Source organism: Schistocerca cancellata, chromosome 4 (genome assembly GCF_023864275.1).
Source record: "Schistocerca cancellata isolate TAMUIC-IGC-003103 chromosome 4, iqSchCanc2.1, whole genome shotgun sequence".
NCBI classification, from domain to species: Eukaryota; Metazoa; Arthropoda; class Insecta; order Orthoptera; family Acrididae; genus Schistocerca; species Schistocerca cancellata.
In genome coordinates this window covers 893,952,451-893,972,298 of record NC_064629.1, presented here as the reverse complement: position 1 = coordinate 893,972,298, position 19,848 = coordinate 893,952,451, and the positions used below count along the sequence as shown (strand labels likewise).

At 38.4% G+C, this 19,848-nt stretch overlaps 1 protein-coding gene across 2 annotated transcripts in view; it reads left to right on the top strand.

Moving 5' to 3' along the window:
- Positions 1-19,848, top strand: part of LOC126185056 (vinculin) — a 267,137-nt gene that overhangs the window by 72,058 nt on the left and 175,231 nt on the right. For both annotated transcript variants that reach the window (XM_049927816.1, XM_049927815.1), the window contains exons 6-8: positions 1,253-1,452; positions 10,540-10,755; positions 15,097-15,288. In XM_049927816.1, coding sequence (XP_049783773.1) covers positions 1,253-1,452; positions 10,540-10,755; positions 15,097-15,288 — 608 coding nt within the window. The remainder of the gene's footprint in view (positions 1-1,252; positions 1,453-10,539; positions 10,756-15,096; positions 15,289-19,848) is intronic.

Below are 19,848 nucleotides of genomic sequence, written 5' to 3'. Positions count from 1 at the left end.
CATCTTTGCCTCTGTACTTCCGCCTCGACTGACATCTCTGCCCAAACTCTTTGCCTTTACAAATGTCTGCTTGTGTCTGTGTATGTGTGGATGGATATGTGTGTGTGTGTGCGAGTGTATACCTGTCCTTTTTTCCCCCTAAGGTAAGTCTTTCCGCTCCCGGGATTGGAATGACTCCTTACCCTCTCCCTTAAAACCCACATCCTTTCGTCTTTCCCTCTCCTTCCCTCTTTCCTGACGAAGCAACCGTTTGTTGCGAAAGCTTGAATTTTGTGTGTGTGTTTATGTTTGTTTGTGTGTGTATCGACCTGCCAGCGCTTTTGTTTGGTAAGTCTCATCATCTTTGTTTTTAGATATATAATCTTATAATAATTTTGACTTGGGGGGCACTAATACCAACTAACACCCAATTAATGAAAATATTGGAATTCCAACATATTGTTGAGAGTGGCCAGTTATAATGACTGCAATAACATAATTCATTATATTTTTTTTACAAAATGATTCCATTTTAAACGTTATGTAAATATGGTAATGGAAAAAAGTTTAAGGAGCAAAGATAACTTATTAAATAGTTGGAGAGCGCGCGCGCACACACACACACACACACACGCGTGATTTCTGAGTGAGAATCCTACTGCGTAATTTTTTCCTTATGTACATAATGTAGATGGTACTAATTGTACCTTCTTTATGCAGTTGTGCTGAAATGGTAATCATTTACATATCCAAGCATGTAGTACATTCCCTGCCAGTCTGATGTTTGTTGCATGCTACATTCAAGGCTTTGCAGTTCTAATGGGCAGCAGTATATACCTGTATGTACACAAAAATCGGAATAGATCAATATTCACTAAATAGAGGCAGCATTGAGCAGATATGAATAAAAGAACACTTTTTGGTAATCATTCTTTTCTACAGTTCCACACTACTTTTATTTGGCTGCTAGTGATCTTTCATTACATATTCAAAATTTCTTTGTAATTAAGTAAAACCTTCTTAAATGAAATCCATACACATGTTAATGATAGTGTATAATTAATGATTAAAGTATATAATTATTTTTTAAACATGATAATGGGATTAGCTCAGCAGTTGGACCGTGTAAACAACCTTTTATTTACAAAACACTCTAGTTCATAAATTATGCACATTTTTGCTAGCTGTTTACCTTTTGCTGAGGAATATAATGCTTTTCCAGAATAATACCTACATTCATTGGCAGTTGCTGTCATTTATCAATGTATTCCAGGTGGCAAAGGTGCTGAAGAAGCTGCTGAGAATCGTAATTATTTGGCACAACGAATGACAGATGAAATAAATGAGATTATTAGGGTACTACAGTTGACAACATATGATGAAGAAGAATGGGATGCTGATAACCTTACTGTAATGAAGAAAGCTCAGAATGCTATTGAAGGAAAAATACGTGCAGCTCATGACTGGCTTGAGGTAATTACTTTAGGAGCCATACTTTTTATGAATACATGTTTATGTAATTCCAACATTTTGCTGGTAAAAGGACGAGCAACTCAAATTTGGTGGTTATTTATTCTGCTTTATGTCACAGTTCCGTACAATTTCTTGGTGGTGACTAGTTTTTAACATTAATATTCATTCTCAGGCCATTGCCTACAGAAGTTACAGAATTATTAAAGACAAAGGATGCAAAATATTGCAACAATTATCAATATACAATATGCACAGCTCACAGTACTTCAGATATTGAATAAGACATACCTGCATTTCAAGGGTTTATTAGAGAGTAATTTCACTGATACACATATAAGATAAGACATCATCATAAAACAGATCTGCATGATAAATGCACTTCTGTAGGCAACACTTTGAGAATGAACATTAATGTTCAAAACTAGTCACCACTAAGAAGTAGCACACAACTGTGATGTAAACATGAATAAATAAGAATAAATATTTGTTGTCAAAGTCTGTGATAAATGGTAGATAATAATGGACGTAACAAGAATGATATTTTGTTGAAGAAGGCTACAGCATTTGATGCAGTAGTGGATAAAGTGTGTTGGAAATTGGTCCTGAGTGAGGAGGACTCTGAAAGTCACCAGGAATAAAAATATATATTGAAAATGCAAATTCTGCCCTGTGTTTGCATCTCACTCACTTTGGTTACCTGCATTCTTATGCTCTTTACCAATAGAGCCTTCAGTTGAAATAAATCTCCCTTCTTGGATATTAACAGTTATTATACCCTCTCTCCCCTCCAATATCACCCATATCTCTTTTGTGATAATTTCCCCTCCCCAAATGCTAGTAATACAACCTCAGAAATACTAAAGTTGTTACAATCATTGATGTTGTTTCTAATTATAGTTATTAACTTCTCTGTTGCTGTTACTGTTGTTATTTGTATAATTGTAACTATTTAGAAATAGTTACTTTAATGATTACAATCATGTAATTGAATTCTAAGTATGTTCACAGTTTGAAAAAGACATTGTTCCATCAGGCTGTATTTTGAAATACTAGTTTATTAAGCATTGCTCATTCTCAAGTACATCTACAAACAGAACAACACACCATAAAACATAAAAGTCTGTACAACTGCTGTGCATGTACGGTTTTCTCAACCAGTGATTACATACAACATACTTGTCAAAAAGAAATCACGTCATGCCTAGCTGCGCATAGCACAATCATCAATGTGCACAATCTAAAATATAAAATGCGTGGAGTGATGGGTGCAAGAACTCTAGCAGTAACACACAATTAAAAGCCACATATAACTGATAATAGGGGAAAGACAAACCTACAGTCAAAGAAACCCAAAGCACTATCAATATAGAATTTCAAAGTACATCTTTTGTTGTATATCAATAGTTACCTGAAAGATGGGAGAGTGAATCACATTAATATTTAAAGAGAAATGTTAGACATAAGTATGAACTGAAGAAATTAGTGATAAATGTGAAATATATGTAAAGTGTGCCCCAAAATGTGAATTTACCTATTAGACACTATTTTGTAGTAAATTGTATCCAGAGGAACTATTTTATCAGAGGTAGTTTGAAATAGTATTATTTTCAGTGTATTGATATGAAAATGTAACAAATTTTCAGTTAGTGGTATTTTACGTCATCTGGCAAAGCCCAATTTTGAAAGATAATGTTCATCAGAACCTGTTTTCAAATTAAAAACTGCATGAATACAACAGTGTATCAATGCACTATATGCCCTGTAGGCTGCTGCCATGTGAGAGGGAAGCAAGGCTTGTATCCGTGCACTGCTCTTCTCCCATTGGGCTCTCAAAATTCTAGTTTGTTTATGCTTGCGGCCAGCAGCCACTAGACATTGTCTGCATTGTGCGCTGTAGCAACTGGTTACTGGAAAACAATATATGTCATATTTTTCTTCCTCTAACATTTGAAAAGAGTTGCTTTCGGTTCTACTTCTACACTAAGTGCCTTGTCGGTTTCATGTGTAGCATCGTTAAGCTTGGGTCACATGACTATGAATGTCCATGAAAGGTAGAAATTATTGTTATTAAGGTTTTATAATCATTGAATTGGCTGGGAAAAGACAGAGAATGTCGAGAAACATCTTAAATCAGAAATGCATCCAGTTCACTAGCGAGAAAATGCTGCTGCTTTTCAACAGAACAATCATTTTTGAAAGCTTAAATACAGCCTTATGAAAAAAGAAAGGCCATTTCGGGCAGGGGGAGGCAATTGAAGTTTTGAAAGCAAATATTACAGTTAAAAAGCTCCCAATTGACACTTTTTTTAACAGTCGATTTGGGGATACTAAGGGTTTGTTTGTCATTATTCATGTAGCAAGACAACCTTTTAAATTTGTGTGCGTAATCATTTACAAACAAAAAATAGATGCAAATTGTGACAAAAATAGATGTGAATTTTACCAAAATGGATGCTACATTTTCTGGTCACTATTCGTAAGCATCAGTACAGTACAATTTTTAACAAAGGTAAAGATATAACATGAAAATTTCTGAAGTATACATTCATTGCAGTTGCAATGATAGTGATGAACATAGTGCTACACCTTGAAGTAGTAACTTAGTAAATAATATTGAAGTTTAAATGACCTTAAATATATGTTGAATTTTATTTGATCCTGTAGGATTACATTTTGTACAGTAAATGTATGTGTAATATAGGACACTTAAAAAGCAGAAAACATTCACCATCACTTATTTCTTGAGGAGTGACCATTTTGATTACACTTCCCAACCTGACTGATTATAAAGACCAGCATATATAAATGTAATTTAGTAGATACACTTTAATATTTTCCACCAGATAATCTTTGAACTTCTTTGGGAAACTAGCAGCCTGTATACTGTCATTCAGATTTTTAGGCTGACTTGTTAGCAACTTGATACCCAAATGCAGAGGTCCTTTTTTAAGCCTTGTCGGTCAGGGGGGGTAGGCTTTGTATATTGTTCTTTCTTCATGTGTTGTGGGTGTGCACACTTACATTTGTAATCTACTCTGAACCATATTTTGTGATATATACAGGGCTATTACAAATGATTGAAGCGATTTCATAAATACACTGTAGCTCCATTCATTGACATATGGTCACGACACACTACACACACGACACACTACAAAAACTCATAAAGTTTTGTTCGGCTGAAGCCACACTTCAGGTTTCTGCCGCCAGAACGCTCGAGAGCGCAGTGAGACAAAATGGCGACAGGAGCCGAGAAAGCGTATGTCGTGCTTGAAATGCACTCACATCAGTCAGTCATAACAGTGCAACGACACTTCAGGATGAAGTTCAACAAAGATCCACCAACTGCTAACTCCATTCGGCGATGGTATGCGCAGTTTAAAGCTTCTGGATGCCTCTGTAAGGGGAAATCAACGGGTCGGCCTGCAGTGAGCGAAGAAACGGTTGAACGCGTGCGGGCAAGTTTCACGCGTAGCCCGCGGAAGTCGACGAATAAAGCAAGCAGGGAGCTAAACGTACCACAGCCAACGGTTTGGAAAATCTTACGGAAAAGGCTAAAGCAGAAGCCTTACCGTTTACAATTGCTACAAGCCCTGACACCCGATGACAAAGTCAAACGCTTTGAATTTTCGGCGCGGTTGCCACAGCTCATGGAAGAGGATGCGTTCAGTGCAAAACTTGTTTTCAGTGATGAAGCAACATTTTTTCTTAATGGTGAAGTGAACAGACACAATGTGCGAATCTGGGCGGTAGAGAATCCTCACGCATTCGTGCAGCAAATTCGCAATTCACCAAAAGTTAACGTGTTTTGTGCAATCTCACGGTTTAAAGTTTACGGCCCCTTTTTCTTCTGCGAAAAAAAACGTTACAGGACACGTGTATCTGGACATGCTGGAAAATTGGCTCATGCCACAACTGGAGACCGACAGCGCCGACTTCATCTTTCAACAGGATGGTGCTCCACCACACTTCCATCATGATGTTCGGCATTTCTTAAACAGGAGATTGGAAAACCGATGGATCAGTCGTGGTGGAGATCATGATCAGCAATTCATGTCATGGCCTCCACGCTCTCCCGACTTAACCCCATGCGATTTCTTTCTGTGGGGTTATGTGAAATATTCAGTGTTTAAACCTCCTCTACCAAGAAACATGCCAGAACTGCGAGCTTGCATCAACGATGCTTTCGAACTCATTGATGAGGACATGCTGCCCCGAGTGTGGAAGGAACTTGATTATCGGCTTGATGTCTGCCGAATCACTAAAGGGGCACATATCGAACATTTGTGAATGCCTAAAAAAACTTTTTGAGTTTTTGTATGTGTGTGCAAAGCATTGTGAAAATATCTCAAATAATAAAGTTATTGTAGAGCTGTGAAATCGCTTCAATCATTTGTAATAACCCTGTATATATTATTGTTTTTATGTATCTTCAGAGATGTGAAAGTTAATATTTGTAGAGTTTTGAAGAAATTTTGCATGTTTCAGAAGCGTTTCTTGAGATGAACCTGCTTGCTTCTTTGTTGTGTAATGTGAACCCTCATTTTGTTTCTTGAATACTTGTTTGCCAACACTGTCATTCTATACTACAGGTAAGGTTCAGAGAGCCTGTGCTGTCTGCATGTTGCAATAGCTGCTTCATTATGAATATAATAGAGCTGAGTTTCTAACAGACAAAATTAATTGCTATTACCATTTCAGTTCATTATCCACAGTAAAACCTAATAATGTAGTGCCTTCCACTTCTTCCAGCTTTGTATTATCCCACATCTAAGTCGATATGCACAGATCCTATTTGTTTCTGAACATTGAAAACGTGGAGATAACATCTTGGACCTACTGGTAACAAACAGACCCGATCTTTTCGACTCTGTAAGTGCAGAACAGGGAATCAGTGATCATAAGGCCGTTGCAGCATCCCTGAATTTGGAAGTTAATAGGAATATAAAAAAAGGGCGGAAGGTTTATCTGTTTAGCAAGAGTAATAGAAGGCAGATTTCAGACTACCTAACAGATCAAAACGAAAATTTCTGTTCCGACACTGACAATGTTGAGTGTTTATGGAAAAAGTTCAAGGCAATCGTAAAATGCGTTTTAGACAGGTACGTGCCGAGTAAAACTGTGAGGGACGGGAAAAACCCACCGTGGTACAACAACAAAGTTAGGAAACTACTGCGAAAGCAAAGAGAGCTTCACTGCAAGTTTAAACGCAGCCAAAACCTCTCAGACAAACAGAAGCTAAACGATGTCAAAGTTAGCGTAAGGAGGGCTATGCGTGAAGCGTTCGGTGAATTCGAAAGTAAAATTCTATGTACCGACTTGACAGAAAATCCTAGGAAGTTCTGGTCTTACGTTAAATCAGTAAGTGGCTCGAAACAGCATATCCAGACACTCCGGGATGATGATGGCATTGAAACAGAGGATGACAAGTGTAAAGCTGAAATACTAAACACCTTTTTCCAAAGCTGTTTCACAGAGGAAGACCGCACTGCAGTTCCTTCTCTAAATCCTCGCACAAACGAAAAAATGGCTGACATCGAAATAAATGTCCAAGGAATAGAAAAGCAACTGGAATCACTCAACAGAGGAAAGTCCACTGGACCTGACGGGATACCAATTCGATTCTACACAGAGTACGCGAAAGAACTTGCCCCCCTTCTAACAGCCGTGTACCGCAAGTCTCTAGAGGAACGGAAGGTTCCAAATGATTGGAAAAGAGCACAGGTAGTCCCAGTCTTCAAGAAGGGTCGTCGAGCAGATGCGCAAAACTATAGACCTATATCTCTGACGTCGATCTGTTGTAGAATTTTAGAACATGTTTTTTGCTCGAATATCATGTCGTTTTTGGAAACTCAGAATCTACTATGTAGGAATCAACATGGATTCCGGAAACAGCGATCGTGTGAGACCCAACTCGCTTTATTTGTTCATGAGACCCAGAAAATATTAGATACAGGCTCCCAGGTAGATGCTATTTTTCTTGACTTCCGGAAGGCGTTCGATACAGTTCCGCACTGTCGCCTGATAAACAAAGTAAGAGCCTACGGAATATCAGACCAGCTGTGTGGCTGGATTGAAGAGTTTTTAGCAAACAGAACACAGCATGTTGTTATCAACGGAGAGACGTCTACAGACGTTAAAGTAACCTCTGGTGTGCCACAGGGGAGTGTTATGGGACCATTGCTTTTCACAATATATATAAATGACCTAGTAGATAGTGTCGGAAGTTCCATGCGGCTTTTCGCGGATGATGCTGTAGTATACAGAGAAGTTGCAGCATTAGAAAATTGTAGCGAAATGCAGGAAGATCTGCAGCGGATAGGCACTTGGTGCAGGGAGTGGCAACTGACCCTTAACGTAGACAAATGTAATGTATTGCGAATACATAGAAAGAAGGATCCTTTATTGTATGATTATATGATAGCGGAACAAACACTGGTAGCAGTTACTTCTGTAAAATATCTGGGAGTATGCGTGCGGAACGATTTGAAGTGGAATGATCATATAAAATTAATTGTTGGTAAGGCGGGTACCAGGTTGAGATTCATTGGGAGAGTCCTTAGGAAATGTAGTCCATCAACAAAGGAGGTGGCTTACAAAACACTCGTTCGACCTATACTTGAGTATTGCTCATCAGTGTGGGATCCGTACCAGATCGGGTTGACGGAGGAGATAGAGAAGATCCAAAGAAGAGCGGCGCGTTTCGTCACAGGGTTATTTGGTAACCGTGATAGCGTTACGCAGATGTTTAACAAACTCAAGTGGCGGACTCTGCAAGAGAGGCGCTCTGCTTCGCGGTGTAGCTTGCTCGCCAGGTTTCGAGAGGGTGCGTTTCTGGATGAGGTATCGAATATATTGCTTCCCCCTACTTATACCTCCCGAGGAGATCACGAATGTAAAATTAGAGAGATTAGAGCGCGCACAGAGGCTTTCAGACAGTCGTTCTTCCCGCGAACCATACGCGACTGGAACAGGAAAGGGAGGTAATGACAGTGGCACGTAAAGTGCCCTCCGCCACACACCGTTGGGTGGCTTGCGGAGTATAAATGTAGATGTAGATGTAGATGTAGGTTTTTCTCAGGTCTATAATCAGTTCATTTGTGTGAGCCATTGAGGTGTGACGTTTGCAGAAATACATGCACATCTCTCAAGCTGTTCCATATTTTGGTCACTGCTCAGTATTATTGTGTCATCTGGATACAATATTGTCTTCTCTTTGTCTCCAAAACCAGTATCATTTACAGAGTAAACAGCAATATCCCATTACTGACCTGTGGAGCACTTCATATTTGGAGGCTTTGGTTTTGAACGAGTGTGAGTTCCTTATTAATAATACTGTTTCCTGTTGATATATATAATTGTATCCACTCTACTGCTTGGCCTCAAGTGTCATAGTTCTCCAATTTTTGTATGAATATTTCATGGGGAGTGGTGTTTGAAGGCTTTGGAGAGATCCAGAAACATTGCAGATAAAACTTAATTTTCATGTAATGCCTGTATAATTTGTTGCATCAGACTTGCAAGTGTTGATTCTGTAGATTTGCCCTATGTGAAATTGCACTGTGAAAGTACAAGGATGATAAGTTTGTCCAGATAAACAACTAATCTATTATACAGGGTTATTACAAATGATTGAAGCGATTTCACAGCTCTACAATAACTTTATTATTTGAGATATTTTCACAATGCTTTGCACACATATACAAAAACTCAAAAAGTTTTTTTAGGCATTCACAAATGTTCGATATGTGCTCCTTTAGTGATTCGGCACACATCAAGCCGATAATCAAGTTCCTCCCACACTTGGCGCAGCATGTCCCCATCAATGAGTTCGAAAGCATCGTTGATGCGAGCTCGCAGTTCTGGCACGTTTCTTGGTAGAGGAGGTTTAAACACTGAATCTTTAACATAACCCCACAGAAAGAAATCGCATGGGGTTAAGTCGGGAGAGCGTGGAGGCCATGACATGAATTGCTGATCATGATCTCCACCACGACCGATCCATCGGTTTTCCAATCTCCTGTTTAAGAAATGCTGAACATCATGATGGAAGTGCGGTGGAGCACCATCCTGTTGAAAGATGAAGTCGGCGCTGTCGGTCTCCAGTTGTGGCATGAGCCAATTTTCCGCGGGCTACGCGTGAAACTTGCCCGCACGCGTTCAACCGTTTCTTCGCTCACTGCAGGCCGACCCGTTGATTTCCCCTACAGAGGCATCCAGAAGCTTTAAACTAGGCATACCATCGCCGAATGGAGTTAGTAGTTGGTGGATCTTTGTTGAACTTCGTCCTGAAGTGTCGTTGCACTGTTATGACTGACTGATGTGAGTGCATTTCAAGCACGACATACGCTTTCTCGGCTCCTGTCGCCATTTTGTCTCACTGCGCTCTCGAGCGCTCTGGCGGCAGAAACCTGAAGTGCGGCTTCAGCCGAACAAAACTTTATGAGTTTTTCTACGTATCTGTAGTGTGTCGTGACCATATGTCAATGAATGGAGCTACAGTGAATTTATGAAATCGCTTCAATCATTTGTAATAGCCCTGTGTATAAGCATTTACAGGATTTTTGAGAAACCTGATAGCAGTGAAACTAGTTTGTAGTTGGCATCATCCTTAACTCCTTCTTGTATTTTGGCACAACCCTTCTTGTCTTAATTGTCCTGAAAAATTCCACCTCTGACAGAAACAATGGAAAATCCAAGATGGAATAGTGGCAATATTATGAAAAGGATAGATAGTCACTTACTATATGCTGAGTCGCAGACAGGCACAACAAAAAGACTGCTAAACAAGAAGCCTTCGACCAAAAGTCCTTCTCATGCATTAGCCAACATACACACTCACTCATTCACACAAATGCAACTCACACTCGCATGACTGCTGTCTCTGGCAGTTAGGCAATAGAAATAGGATAACAGCAGCTTAATGAAGGTAAAATGGATGACACTAAGAAGCTTGTTATGTAAGGAGTGCTGTAAATAATACTTCTCATTACATGGCACAGATATATACTTATGTGTATACAGGTGTTATTGCACATGGCAGTTAATAATAAAGCAAAAAAAAAAAACTTTATGCTTTGGTTTTAGGATCCACTTGCCCTCCGAGGAGGAGTAGGAGAGAAATCTGTCAGGCAGGTTCTGGAACATGCCAACAGGGTAGCCGATCGTGCCTTGCCTGGTGATTCTGAGGCCCTTCACCGGTTGTGTGGTGAAGTGACAACAATGACAGATGCTCTTTGTGAACTGCGTCAAGATGGAAAGGGAGCCACTCCACAGGCAGAATGCTTGGCACGTGGTATTCAGGTATTGCACAATGCTGACAGCGTATTTGTATGCTATTATTTTCTCTTTTATTAAATTGTTTATGTGTAAATTTTGTTATAGTTGGAGTAGGTTAGACCTGTTCTGCGCATCTACATCAGGCATTCTCTGACAACAAGTGAGCGTTCAGTAGTGCTCTCAGTGCTCTACTGTGAATTCTGTAGTCATGTGAACATTAAACGTGATCATAGCGAATTATTCAGTGAATTTTTATTCCATTAGTTATGAGTTGTCACAACTGATGGTGGTTGTAAGCAACAATTTTTGCACAAGCAAACGAGGGACATAAGTTTTAGTATACATACTTTTTTCAAGTGCAGAGAACATGTATGCATTTACTGCAACTGCTGCTTGGAACTAGCAACAATGGAATCCCCGTCCATGTCTCGAGCTGTGCAGGCTGCCATTGTTCATGGATAGGACTATAGTTTGTCTTAGTTTTACTACCTCTGTGTCACAGTTCTGAGAAATGTAGCAGTTGGCATGACGCTCTCACATTTATATGCCTTTATTACCACTCAAGATGATGATCAGCTGATAAGTTATCGCGTGTTTCACTTAACAGAACAACAAACTTGTATACAAGTGGCAGTAATCAATAATTACATAATACAAGGTCATTTGAAAATATGCTGATTGGCACAGAACTATACATACTTAATGCTGGGTGCTGACTGACTAAAAAACACAAACTAACTAGTAACATAATAATTGAGTTCTTTGACATAGTATGTGTATGCTTTGAAGTTTCACCTCCAACTACGGCTTTGTGTTGAACACATATTTAAAGGTGCACGTAGAACAGATATTATGCAGTGTTAAAATTTAAAGCTATTACATTTTAGATACAAACATAAAAGATAGGAAAAGTGTATACTGCATACACACGTTAGTGAGAGAGAAGTTATTTTGATTAAAATTAGCTCAATGTCCTTAAATGTGTGCAAATGTAGGTTATGGGGCAGAAGTTTAGGTGTTTACTTTAGTCTAAAAAAGACTGCTAAGAATTTACTGAAAACTTTTGTCCACTAACATGTAATCTACAAAAATTATACATTATTGGAAACAGAAGAATTTGAACTGTGAGACAATAACACTAAAATTATGAAAGGATCACATATTAAGGTTCAGACACTCTGGAAATAGACAATTTTGAGTAAAGATAACTTTTGATGTACACAGTTTTCAGGAAGAAGATGTTCTTTAGAAAGACAGGGCTGTGGGCCTTCAAATAACATACATCAATCCTAAAACAAACCATTGTTTGTGGCTCAAATGGCAGTGCACATGGTTTTCACAAATTGTAAATTTTAAGTACTTTTCTAACTAATGCATCTACAGGAACTGTCTGCAATAGGTGTCTCTATATTACTTGACCATGAGGGCCTCATATCAAGCTTCTAACCTCATTGGGGGCCAGATAACACATTTTAGTTTGAACAAAAACTGGGATTCGACCTGTCTGCTTTGACCTGTGAAATTCTACCATACTTACTTCTACATACTTACTTCTACAAAACTTACTGCAATGTGGTATGGGAGATCACTTGACAATGATTCTACCTCTTCTAGGAAAGACTTTTTGAATTGCCAGTGTTTGAGTCCATGACTTCGAATGAAACTGACAAAAGAAATTACAAGGTCCATCACACAGGACATATGGGCTAACTTTGCACAAAGTTCTCCCACATGAAGAACAGTGTGTTGCAAAAGTTTTCATAACTCCTCCGGCTTCTCATTCTGAATTTAGTCTTCCAACGAATCCTGCATATTTGCCAAACATGTTTCTCCACCCATCTGTTGTAGCACATTTCAGCTGAGAAAGAGTAAGGTTGTTCTTTTCAGCTGAAGTTAAGTGTACCCCTTGAAAGATATACTAACCTCTTGTTGTACCATGCAGGAAATCAGATAAACTAGTTCTTCTTTAACTTTGAAGTTTATGTTAACACCCCTAAAAAACAACAGGACTCGAGTAATATCAAGAGATGTCAGTAGATTTGTCCAGGGATGTTGAGTACCAAGCAACCTTAGATGCCTTTTCTTGTAACTGATTTGATAAATTACAAGTAATATCTGCAACACAATGGACATCTGTATCTGCTAAAAGAGTAACTGCTTTACAGTGTTTGTTTTGTCAGGAAACAGTTCTTCAGTAGTAATTGAAATGCATCTCTTTAAATAATAACCATCAGTGAATAGCTTCCCGTGTTTCGTAATTTCATGGGCAGTTCGTAAACTTACTTTTGCAATGGCTTCATGTTCCTGAATATGTTTCCTAAAAAGTATTGTTAAAAATGAAGTCCACATTTCAGTGTTTGAATTTATGTTCACTTACCCTGTCCTTGAATTTCTCAAACTGTGCACCATAGTGGCAATGAATATTGTATTCTTTAACAACAGCAATAACTTAATTACAGACGCCTGGGTATGTTGCCTTTCTCTGTAATGAAATTTTCATGGTCTACATTTTATTGAAGGTACAACACTCACTACATATTACACACATATTACAAACAAAGAAAACTTGAAATAATAGCACACTAACACTGCAAACACAGCCAGTAAGTCACAGTCACCTGCAGCCAAAGCGCTCCAGTGGGATTTCCATGGCAGTATTGTGCGGACATCTCTGCAGTTATGAACAAGTGAAGGTGATGTTGATGTACTTTGAGTGTACAGTGTTCATAGCAGCACCACGTAGAATTACATGAGCAGAAAGAATCGTGCACTACTCCTGTTCAAGCATATTTAAGACATCCCTGATCTGCACATTTTTTGTTATGTATGAAATAGAGGGCAGAAAAGAAGGAAAAAATTAAGGAGTGGGGTTATAGTTAGTGGAGCTGTTTCACCTTGCTACATTTCAAACAGAACACAAATGCTCTCATTGTGAACACATCCATGCTTTTTGTAATTCTTAAGTCACTCTCACAATCAGTTTTATATTTCAGATATTTTTAATCTTATATTTGCAATTTAGTAATTACACACTTCATACAGTTACACAGGTAGTCTTCATCCCAACAACCAGAGCACAGATATTTTTGTGTTATGAATGGCCCTCCTGACCTGCTAATTTTACTTTGACTAGTTAGTATGTAACATATTCAAGTTTGTGTGGTTCTTTATAGAAGTTACATTCAGTAATTTAGTTTCCTAGTATTTGCCACTTCCTTTTTCTTTCTTTTTACTTGGCTCATTTTATGATCACTTGCTACGAAGTTGAAACTCGCTATGATACATTGGCAGAAAAATATAATAAAAGAATTTTGTTACTAGATGATCACTGTGTTGTCCTTGGCTGGTATGCTCAGACTGTGTATGATTTAAATTAACAGTAACAGTAGAGATATTTTTGTGAAGTCACGCGTCCTGTGCAGTGACTGGCTGGTATAAAAAAAACCGAGCAGACACCATGTTGATTTACTTGTTTTCCGAGCTAAAGTGCCATATTTGGTTGTTTTAGTATGTATGCTTACATAGTAGGAAAATATGCAGGTTAATTAATTGATGTACCACATTAAAGAATCCTCCAAAACACTTTTAATGAGCACTCTTTGTTGTGAAAAATTATGGGAAATATGTCAACAAGAGATACAAGTAGGGTATTTTCACCTGACATTACATATAGGGCTTCAGTTTTTTGTGTAGGAAGTGAATAACATTTTTAAGGTTGTATGCAATCCTCAGTATTAAAGGAGAAAGCTGGGCTCCAATTTCTGCATTAAAAAACACTCAGCAACTAAAAGCAGCTGTCATATTTATGACTTTTTATGTGGGAGCAGGGAAGATGCATAATTTGGTAAAATATTGTAAAAACTGGTGATTTCACCTTCCATTGCTAAAACTCCCATTTTTTTGGGAAACATCTGTGAAATTTTTTTGCATATTGGAGATGAGGGTCTACTGACTGTAGAATGATTTTATTTCGTCATGTTTCAGCAAAAAATGTTCTCACAATGTTTTTGGGAAGATACAACTAAGAAAGTGAGTTTTTAGTTCTTTGCCAGCTACTAACCTAAAACCAAAGGCGCTAGGAGGTAAAAAAAGCCTTAGATACAGTGACTGTGTGTGTTAAACACATGCTGCAGAGCTAAAACAAAAAATATATAAGATTATACTTTATAATTTTACTTTTAATTAGCATGAAAGTTTTCCTGCTGAGTTCTGAATCTGTTTCACAAGAGATGTATGAAATTCACAACATACATGTAAAATAATAGTAAGAAGCTTATCAGGGAAACTGCTTGCACTGTGGTTTCTGTTAACTCATTATTGGATTTTGAAGTAGCACACATTTTATATGGCATATATGTTTTCTAGGAAAAACTGTCAGCATTGCAGTCACTTGTTGGGCGAGCCGTCCAGTCTGTGGAGAGATCTGGTGTCCAACAACCTGCTCACACTGTTACTGGGAGATTGGAGCAAGCAAGGCGATGGCTGGCAAATCCTGAGCGAGATGACCGTGGTTTGGGTCAGCGTGCAATAGCACTCATAGTTGATGAGGGCAAAAAGGTAATTTATTTATAAAAAAAGGTAGGGTGAATGTAAATTTAGAATTTTAAACATTGATGTTAATATTACTCCATTTGTTTTACTCTGATTAGGGTTGCCTTTTCTAAAGTTGTGTAATAAATTCTCAGATATGCTCTCAGGTTCAGTACATGTTTCATACCCCCACAAAAACACAAGGTGGTACTTGCCTGGGTGTTTTTTTAATCTATGATTTAGGACAGGTAATACAGTTTTGGTATTTCCACATTTTTAAATGAAACTTTTTTGTGGTTTCTTACATTCATTTGAACACACCAAAATATTACTGACTCTTTCAACAGTGTTGAAGAAAACAGAAGTACTGGGATTTATTCCCAATCAGCATGCAGAAGGCTTCGGATAATGTTAAAGAAACATGGAATGATGAGGTCCTCCAACACTAACAACAGCATACCAAATCTATGCAGCATGTATTTATATTCAACCTGTAAATGTTTTGACTAGCCTCTTATTCCCAGTGAATCTGTCAAGTGGCCTTCCTTACTAATTCACTGTCTTTGCCTCTTAGTTTCCCCTCTACAAATTTTGTCCCACATTTCCTTCCAGTACTAAACTGATGATTCCTTGATGTATTACAGTGTTTCCTATCAGCCAGTCCATTCTTTTAGTCAAGTTATGCCACAAATTTCTTTTCTCCTTGATTCATTTCAGTACTTCCACATTAGGTACACGATCTACCCATCTAATCTTCAGCATTCTTCGGTAGCACCAAATTTCAAAACCTTTTATTCCCTTCTTGTCTGAAATGCATATCATCCACATTTCAGTTCCATGTAAGGTTACACTCCAGACAAATACCTTCAGAAAAGACTTCCTAACATTTAAATTTATTTTCAGTTTCAACAAATTTCTCTTCTTCAGAAACACATTCCTTGGCATTGCCAATCTACATTTTATGTTCTCTGTACTTCTGCCATAATCAGTTATTTTACTGCCCAAACAGGAGCACTCATCTATTATTTTTAAAATCTCATTTCCAAATCCAATTCTCTCAGCATCACCTGATGTAATTCGACTACATCTACATCTACATTTATACTCCGCAAGCCACCCAACGGTGTGTGGCGGAGGGCACTTTACGTGCCACTGTCATTACCTCCCTTTCCTGTTCCAGTCGCATATGGTTCGCGGGAAGAACGACTGTCTGAAAGCCTCCATGCGCACTCTAATCTCTCTAATTTTACATTCGTGATCTCCTCGGGAGGTATAAGTAGGGGGAAGCAATATATTCGATACCTCATCCAGAACTACATTCCATTACCGTATTTACTCGAATCTAAGCCGCACTTTTTTTCTGGTTTTTGTAATCCAACAAACCGCCTGCGGCTTAGAATCGAGTGCAAAGTAAGCGGAAGTTCTGAAAAATGTTGATAGTTGCCGCCACAACTAACTTCTGCCGTCGAATATATGTAGCGCTACACAGGCATGCTTTGCAGGCATAAAGATAAATATTGGCACCAAAACCTCTGCGTCAGTAAATAAATTAAAAAAAAAGAGTGTAAGATGAGCTTTTTTCTCTGCCTCGAGTTTCGACCACTGCATTTCCATACATTATCCAATGAAGTAAATACAAATTCCGTATTGTTCATCTTCGAATGTCGCAGCATTTCAATGTACTACGAAAATCCGACTAGCAAGAGTGTTTGGGATGTTTGTCAATATGGCCAACTCTACGTTCTGAATTTTTTCCTACCTGTGAGAAGAGATGGTTGCTAATAGGAACTTTTATGAATTGTGAATCACGTGCAGTATCCTTTTCACAGTAAGTATAATGCGAATATAAACATTTTGCCATGTATTCTTTCGTGTTTGCTGCTATCTCATTTAAATCCTGTCTGCCTAATAAACTATGAAACTAGATAGAGACAACAGCAAACGCGGAAGAATATACGTATCATGTCATGTTTATATTTGTATTATTCTTATGCCTAATAGTGATACAGTCAGAAATGAAGCTCGGCAATTGACTAGATTTTAAATCTAAGATGACTCTAATTTCTGTGCAGAATGTAATGTACTAAAGAGGCGTCTGCAAAGATTTTCAAACGGAGAAAAATTTTCGCTAACTCTCGTTCCGAACATCTTCTATCATACACAGTCTATTATTTGGTTCTTGTTGATCATTATCAAAGAAAGCAGCAGTGTAAGTAACAACAAATAGCAGTCTCTTGCCATTGTTTCGCTTATGAGACAATTTCTCTTTTTTTTTATTAATTGTAAGCGGCAGTAGTGTGCACAAAAGCAAGCCAATGCACAAAAGCAAGCCATGCCGCGAGCGGTGACAGGCCGTGTACACTCATTATCAGAATGCGACAAGCAATGCATGACACAGTACAGTAGTGCATTTTCAGCTTAGAGTGGTGTAAACACCTATAACAAAGAGAACGGCAAAGAAAAATAATCAATCAATTCAAACCAGACGAAGCACGTGAAAAAGGAAGGGTACCCATATAAATATTGACGGAGCGCCTGATGCATAGCAATGGCTACCTGGTAAAGCTTAACTGCTAAGCTTACGACTCGAACCAAACTACTGTAGCTGTATCGTCATTCATTCGACCTAAATTGTGTGTCATATTACAAAGGACCAACTTTGTTTCGATTTGGAGGTGCGGCCTAAAACTTTTCTCTCCCCTTGAATTTCGAGTCTCAAATTTTAGGTGCAGCTTAGATTCGGGAAATTTTTTTTCCTTGATTTCGAGTTCCATTGTTCAGGTGCGGGTTAGATTTGAGTGCGGCTTAGATTCGAGTAAATACGGTATCCTTGTTTTGCTTTTGTTGATGTTCATCTTATATTCTCATTTTGAGACACTGTCCATTCCCTTTAACTGCTCTTCCAAGTCCTTTGTCGACTCTGACAGAACTACAGTGTCATCGGAAAAACTTCAAGTTTTTATTTGTTCTCCTGGACATTTATTCCTTTTCCAACTTTTTCTTTCAAACTCTGAAGGTGGCAGGGGTAAAATACAGGGAGTGAAAGGTTATTTACAATTTGTACAGGAACCAGATTGCAGTTATAAGAGTCGAGGGACATGAAAGGGAAGCAGTGGTTGGGAAGGGAGTGAGACAGGGTTGTAGCCTATTCACAATGTTATTCAATCTGTATATTGAGCCAGCAGTAAAGGAAACAAAAGAAAAATTCCGAGTAGGAATTAAAATCCATGAATCTGTATATTGAGCAAGCGGTAAAGGAAACAAAAGAAAAATTCCGAGTAGGAATTAAAATCCATGGAGAAGAAATAAAATCTTTGAGGTTCACCTATGGCATTGTAATTCTGTCAGAGACAGAAAAGGACCTGGAAGAGTAGCTGAATGGAATGGACAGTGTCTTGAAAGGTGGATATAAGGTGAACATCAACAAAAGCAAAATGAGAATAATGGAATGTAGTCGAATTAAATCGGGTGATGCCGCGGGAATTAGATTAGGAAATGAGACAGTTAAAGTAGTAAATGAGTTTTGCTATTTGGGGAGCAAAATAACTGATGATGTTTGAAGTATAGAGGATATAAAATGTAGACTGACAATGGCGAGGAAAGCGTTTCTGAAGAAGAGAAATTTGTTAACATCAAGTATAGATTTAAGTGTCAGGAAGTCTTTTCTGAAAGTATTTGTATGGAGTGTAGACATGTATGGAAATGAAATGTGGACGATAAATAGTTTAGACAAGAAGAGAACAGAAGATTTTGAAATGTGGTGCTATAGAAGAATGCTGAGATTAGATGGGTAGATCACATAACTAATGAGGAGATACTGAATAGTATTGGAGAGAAGAGAAACTTGACTAGAAGAATGGATCTGTTGGTAGGGCATATTCTGAGGCATCAACGGATTGCCAATTTAGTATTCCAGGGCAGTGTGGAGGGTAAAAATTGTAGAGAGAGACCAAGAGATGAATACACTAAACAGACTCAGAAGGATGTAGGTCACCATAGGTTCTGGGAGATGAAGCAGCTTCCACAGGATAGAGTAGCATGGAGAGCTGCATCAAACCAGTCTCTGGACTGAAGACCGCAACAACAACAAAAACAACAACAATTCAGTAATATTCACACCTGTCAGCATCTGCTTTTTTGGAATTGGAATTATTATGTTCTTCTTGAAGTCTGGGGGTATCTCCCCTGTCTCTCACATCTTGCATGCCAGGGGGAATAGTTCAGTCATGGCTGTCTCTCCCAAGGATATGAGCAGTTCTGCAGGAATGTCGTCTACTCTAGGGACATTATTTGAACTTAGGTCTTTCAGTGCTCTGTCAGATTCTTCTTGCAGTATTGTATCTTCCATCTCATCTTCATCTATTCTTCTCCCTTCCTGTAATATTGACTTAAAGTTCATTTCCCTTGTATAGCTCCTGTACGTATTCACTTCACCTTTCAGCTTTCCCTTCTTTGCTAAGTACTTTTCTCCATTTGAACCCTTGATATTCATAGAGCTGTTTGTCTTTTCTCAAAAGGCCCCTCTATGCATTTTTAGATTTTATCCTTTCACCAATTAAATTCAGAATCTCCTCTGATACCCAAGGA